Source organism: Moesziomyces antarcticus, assembly GCF_000747765.1.
Source record: "Moesziomyces antarcticus DNA, scaffold: scaffold_v10001, strain JCM 10317, whole genome shotgun sequence".
Lineage (NCBI taxonomy): Eukaryota > Fungi > Basidiomycota > Ustilaginomycetes > Ustilaginales > Ustilaginaceae > Moesziomyces > Moesziomyces antarcticus.
In genome coordinates, this window is record NW_014639009.1 from 1,745,722 (window position 1) to 1,751,777 (window position 6,056).

The 6,056-nt window shown below is 61.1% G+C and overlaps 3 protein-coding genes across 3 annotated transcripts; 1 reads left to right on the forward strand and 2 right to left on the reverse strand.

The window, feature by feature from the left end:
* Positions 1-177: 177 nt before the first annotated feature.
* Positions 178-1,584, reverse strand: PAN0_001d0626 (uncharacterized protein; the record flags this gene model as incomplete). The annotated part of the gene is made up of 1 exon (XM_014804241.1): positions 178-1,584. One exon carries the CDS (start codon positions 1,582-1,584, stop codon positions 178-180), a length of 1,407 nt encoding a protein of 468 aa, XP_014659727.1.
* A 666-nt stretch (positions 1,585-2,250) lies between these two features.
* PAN0_001d0627 (uncharacterized protein) lies at positions 2,251-2,849 on the reverse strand (the record flags this gene model as incomplete). The annotated part of the gene is made up of 2 exons (XM_014804242.1): positions 2,251-2,703; positions 2,775-2,849. 2 exons carry the CDS (start codon positions 2,847-2,849, stop codon positions 2,251-2,253), a joined length of 528 nt encoding a protein of 175 aa, XP_014659728.1.
* A 228-nt stretch (positions 2,850-3,077) lies between these two features.
* Positions 3,078-5,750, forward strand: PAN0_001c0628 (DEAD-domain-containing protein; the record flags this gene model as incomplete). The annotated part of the gene is made up of 1 exon (XM_014804243.1): positions 3,078-5,750. One exon carries the CDS (start codon positions 3,078-3,080, stop codon positions 5,748-5,750), a length of 2,673 nt encoding a protein of 890 aa, XP_014659729.1.
* Between the last annotated feature and the right edge of the window lie 306 nt (positions 5,751-6,056).

Genomic DNA, 6,056 nt, shown 5'->3' on the forward strand with positions numbered 1-6,056 from the left:
CAGCCGGTAGAAATTGTTCATTCTTCACAGTATGCCATGGGCTCAGAAACGACACAAAAGGGGGAAGGGGGGAGGGGGCGGGCGAGAGGGTGATCAAGGGTTGGAGATACAAGAGCAGCTCAAGCGAGCAAGAAACGAGCCCATTGTACATGAGAGTGTGGGCGGTGGTGGGCTAGTCTAGAACCGGCGACCGCTGGCGGGGACAGGTCCCCGCGGGGCATGCTGTTGCGGCGGCGGTGCATAGCCCTGCTGTGGATGCGGCTGGGGCGGGCCTTGGGCGCGATACTGCTGCGGCGGTGGTGGCCCGCGCTGTTGCTGGTACATCTGCGGATTGGGCTGCGGACCTGCACCCTGTGCTGGCCTCATACCCGCCGCCTGACTCGGGCCGCGGTAACCGGCATTGACGCCTCCCTGCGGCTGCGGCACGGGCATGGGCATCTTTTGCTGCGGGTTCGGGCCGCGCATCGCACCTCCTGCGGCGGCGGGACGACTGGAAGGCACGGCTGTGGACGCCGAGGGCGCCGGGGCGCGCTTGGGTTCTGTGGACTGTGCCGCCTTGATGATCTCGTCGTCGAGCACGTTGAGCGCTGCGCACAGCACAATCCACTCAACCATGTCCTCGTTGCCCTCGCCGAGCGTCTGCCACACCGCCTTCTCCTCGGGCGTCTTTCCTGCGATGGTCACGCGCGTTCCACCGCCACCGCCGCTTCCTGCCGCGGCATTCTTCTGGATCTTGCCAAACTCGATGCGCTTTGGTGGGATGAGATGGCCGGCGTAGGTGAAATAGAACATGGTCCACCAGGTTGCGTTCGGGTTGGGTTTGGAGATCTGGAAGAGCGGCTGCTCGTGACCGGGCGCGTCTGGATTGGGGAGCGTGAGTTTGTATACGGGCGCGTGGATGCCGGTGTTGGTGATGGACCATTTGAGGTTGCGCGATGCCTCGCAGCGCACCGTCTTGTCCGAATGGCCGTTGGAGTGGCCGCCGTCGGAGGAGCCGCCGCCGGGACCGCGCGAGCCGGGGGGCGGCACCATCTTGGCGACGCAGAGGTCGCCCTGCGGCGAGGGGGTGAGGAGATACGTCTCCTTGTTGTAGTTGGTGTGGATGTACGAGTAGAGCGTGTGGTGCGGCTGGCCGTACGGCGTGACGATGAGCGTGGGGAGGTGGTTGGGGATGGGCGCATGGTTGGGCGAGGTGTAGATCGAGTAGACTGCCGACATGTTGGGCGACGGATGGCGGCGGATGGCAGCGGTGTCGGCAGCGGTGTTGAGAGCGTGCGGCAAAGCCGACAGAGGGCGGGACTGGCGTGGGATCGGAAAGGTGCAGGCGAGATACGGAGCAGCGAAGGCGCAGAAAGCCGAGAAAGCAAAGACGAGGCGAGGCGGAGCAGCGATTAACGGGATGCCGAGGCGAGAGACAGCAGACGAAGCGGAGAAGCGGAGAAGATGGGGGAAAGAGGGCGGATGGGGATGGAGAGGTGATGGTGGTGAGGGAGACGAGCGTGCTGGCGATGGTGACGACGGGGCGAATTGCAGCGAATTGCAGTGAATTGCAGAGGAGAGGGTGGGGTTTGGACTGGATTGCATGCGGCTCGACTGGTGGGATGCCTGAACGTCGACACCCCTGCACACCCTGATGCGGAACTCGAGTCTCCTTCACCCTCACGCAGCGCTGATTTCTTTTTTTTTTTTTTCTCCTATTGTCTCCAAGCTGCAGCGGCTCATCCGTTCTTTCCCTTTTGATCAGCTCTGCTAGCACTCCTAGACTAGCATGCTTGTTTCTTCTTGCTGTCACAGCGGGTGAATAAGCAAGGCGTATCGCTATCGGATCTACCGAGTTGTGCTTGTGCTGCCAGTTGAGCGAGGCGACGGCTGAAATGAAAGAAGGCGCAAAAAGGGGGGCAGCGGACAACCCGTGTTTTGTTGGCACACTGCGCTTTTGCCGTGCTGCCAGCGTGGAAATTACAAGAAAAGGCGGTGCATCTTTGCAGAGGATCGACGAGGTGCGTGGTTGGCCTCGCCTATGTCTGCTGGTGCCGTGCCTCTGCGCGCCGGTGCGCTTTCACTCTCCGATGCGCCTGCCAAGCTTCAGCGCCGGTTTATGCGGGTCATCTTGATCCCAAATCTAACACTTTGAATCAAACTCGACCGCTCCAACTCAGCCTCGATTTTAGCGCCTCGATTTTGGTGAGCAATAAAAGTGGCATTTCTATCTGGCAGCTTTGGTTCCAGCTTTGGGTCAAGCTCTCGAATCTATTCGTCACCTTTCTCGCCGCTCTGCTTGTCTGCCTGCGACGACGATGCAGAGGTACGCTTATCGCACGGCGCCTCTGATTCGGCTTGCTGTGCATCGTGGTGCTTGTACTGCAAGCTGTCGTCAAAGCCGAGCTGAGCCAGATCCTTCCACGTCTCGTCGGCATCGTTGTCGCTCTGGAGGTGGTACATCTGGCAGAATCCGCCGAACGTCAGGTTGCCCTCCTCGTCCGTGTCCAGAAACTCGCGGATCTCGTCCTTGGACTCCTGCGGAAGAGCACCGCCGTTGGTCACCGTCGAAAAGGCATCCAGCTCCGCCTCGGTCCACACGTCCGCTGCGTCGGGGCGTGCAAGCGTCGCACTCGCATTGCTACCGCTAGCACGCGCATCAGGGAGGCGCTTCTGGTACGACGAGGAGAATCGTGCAAAGATCCGCACCAAGGCCGCCTCGAACTGTGCATACCAGCCCAAGCCAGGAGTCAGTAAGCCACACTTGCAGACCACGGTCGTGAGCGAGGACTCACCTCCAACGACAGGTCGCCCTCGTCGTCCAGTAATGCCGCTCTGGCCGTGCCATGTTGCTTGTCGTTCGTGCTCATTCTTCTTGGCTCCTGGCGATGCCGAGGGGAAGAAGTGATGGTCCATCGACCTCCGCTTCTCCACTTTCGGCGCCTTCTCCACCTCCGACTTCCGAACTGCCAAAAACCAAAAAAAAAATCCAGCGGGCTGAGAGTCGGTGCTGCGCGAAAAATTTAAAACTGAAATGCAACCGCAACTCTTCGTTCGACCACCACCGACCGCTTCACAGCCTCGACACACTCGCAACCATGGTCAAGTCGAAGCAGGCTCTAAAGAAGCCTCAGCCACCGGCGGCCAAGAGGCCCAAGACCACCCACAAGCCTGCTGCCTCGGCGCGCACCGCCGTCGACCCCACAAAGCTCGCATGGTCCACCGTCCACCTCCCCTCCGAAGCGCAGTCCGGCGGCGCAGGTCAGACCGAGTCCGACTTCTTCAACTCGCTCAACTGGGACGACGATGACTTCATGGGGCTCCAGGAGATCGACGACGTCGACATCGTCCAGGAGGCCCGTCCAGATGGCTCGCGCACCATCAGCTTCCTCGCCTCGGACAAGAAGCTCAAATCCAAAAACAACAAACCGGCTCCTGCGTCCAGCTCGTCGGCACCAGCAAACCAGTCCGAGACCATACAGAAGAAGGCCAAGAAGCCGAAAAAGTCGAAAAAGAGATCCATCGACCAGCTCGCGTCCGAGTCCGAACCAGAGCCAGCGCCGGAGCCAGCATCATCCAGCCACGCTGACGAATCGGTGGCAGAGCTCGAAGACGCCGAGTCCGACGCATACGAGACCGCTGCAGACCACACCATCGCCGACCAAGACGCCGACTCGGACCTGGACGATGACGACCTCGCAGAAGCTTTCCGCAACGCCCACAACCTCGACCTGCACGACGACGAGGACGATGACGAGTTCGACGACTCGTCCCTGCCCGCCTGGTCGCACCTGCCGCTGCACGCTGCGCTCAAGCGCGCTCTGGCGCACAAGGGCTTCCAGAGCCCCACCGAGATCCAGAACCGCTCCATCCCGCTTGCACTCGGTTTGCAGCAAGACGCATCCTCCGACTCGGACGAGCCATCCACGTCCTCGTCGGCCGCGTTCAAGAAGCGCGACGTCGTGGGTGTCTCGCAAACCGGCAGCGGTAAGACGCTCGCCTACGGCCTGCCTATCCTCAACTATCTCTTCCACAATGCCGAAAACGTCGCCTCGGCCCCTATCCATGGCGACGTACCGCCACCTCTGGGCGCACTAATTCTGTGCCCCACGCGCGAGCTTGCACTTCAGGTGTCTGCGCACCTCACCGACGTGATCCGCTCCAGCTGTCTTGTGGACGATACGCTCTCGTACGCCAAGTTGGTGCGCCGGCCGCAGATCGCGGTGGTGTGTGGAGGCATGTCCGAGCACAAGCAGCGGCGTCTTTTGCAGGGTCGCTCGCGCCGTGCGGGCGTCGACATCATCGTTGCCACGCCCGGTCGATTGTGGGAGATGACGCGGCTGGACGACGAGCTGGCGGCGCGCATCAAGCAGGTGCGATTCCTGGTGCTCGACGAGGCCGACAGGATGGTGCAGGTGGGCCACTTTGCCGAGATGGAGCACATCCTCAACCTCGTCCACCGTGCCGAGGCGCAGCGACCCAAAGAGGGGCAGGACGGCCAGCAGAGCGATTCGGACGGCGAGGGTGGCGCAGCAGTGGTGGGCGAGGGCGTGAGGCCCAATGCGGCCATGCAGACGTTTGTGTTTTCGGCTACGCTCAGCAAAGCGCTGCAGACCAACCTCAAACGGCGCCGCAAGTTGCCGCAGTTCACCAAGAAACGTCACTCGAAGCGATCTGCCGCCGGTAGCACGCTCGAGGAGCTGTTGGAGCGCATCGACTTTCGCTCGTCACCCGCCATCGTCGACCTCACGCCCGCACAGGGCCTTCCGTCCGGCCTGATGGAGACCAAGCTCGAGTGCGTCTCGAAAGACAAGGACGCGTATCTGTACTATTTTTTGCTTCGCTATCCGGGGCGATCACTGGTGTTTGTCAACTCGATCGACGGCATCCGACGACTTTCACCGATCCTTGCGCAGTTGGGGTTGGTGTGCTATCCGATCCACAGCCAGCTGCAGCAGAAGCAACGTCTCAAGAACCTCGACCGCTTCCGATCGGCTGCATCCAACTGCATTCTGCTGGCTACGGACGTGGCTGCACGAGGCTTGGACATTCCATCGGTGGACCACGTCGTGCACTACCAACTCCCACGCTCGGCGGACACTTATATCCATCGTAGTGGTCGAACTGCGCGTGCAGGCACATCGGGTGTATCACTGGCACTGATCGAGCCGCGCGAAAAGACGTTGTGGAGCCAACTTTCGCGCGCCCTTTCTCGGCCCGACCCTCCTTCGTTCCCCATCACATTTTCCACCTTGAGCTTGCTTCGGGAGCGGGTGGAGTTGGCGATTGCGATCGACAAGCAGATGCACGCAGCAACCAAGCAGGCACACGACGATTCGTGGCTCGCCCAGCTGGCGCGCGATGCCGATCTGGCCGTTTCCGACGACGACCTCGACCCCGACGCTCCCACCTCCAAGGGCGCGAACAACTCCAAGTCCGCAGCAAAGTTGGCCGAGATGCGCGCACGGTTGGCACGGCTGTTGGCCAAGCCCGTGACGATGGTCGGGGTATCGCACAGGTATTTGACCGCGACGGGCTTGCAGGGCAGTGCGTGGGTCGACGAGATGTTGCAGGAGAAGGCGCACAAGCATATTGTGGGCGAGAAGAATACCGACGCCCAGACCGAGATCGAGGCGAGGAAGCCGGAGAAGCAGCAGGCTAAGAAGGCCAAGGTTGCAGACGCTCAGGCCGAAATCGAGGAGAAACAGCAGCCCGCCAAGCAGCCTGGGAAGAAGGCCAAGAAGCCCAAGGTCAAGCAAGGTGCCAAGTAGGAATGCTGCGCTCAATCTCTTTGACAGTCTACTTGATGTGCAGATGTTGATGGTTTGGCATGTCTTTCTCCTGCCACCTCGCGGGGGGTGCGTGCTTGTGAACGATGAGCCCCACGTGAGCGCACCACCTTGTCTATCGCTCTTGGTTTGAAGACTAGAGGATGTTGTCGTGTTGCACAAGACGGCCGCAGAGGCGAACCCCACCTTATGGCCGTGTGTGGACGCGGGCTGTTTTGACATCACTCGGGTTCAGATTGGGGCAAGCGGGAGTGTGGGGGATGTTGGAAGCTGCGATTCGTACTCTGC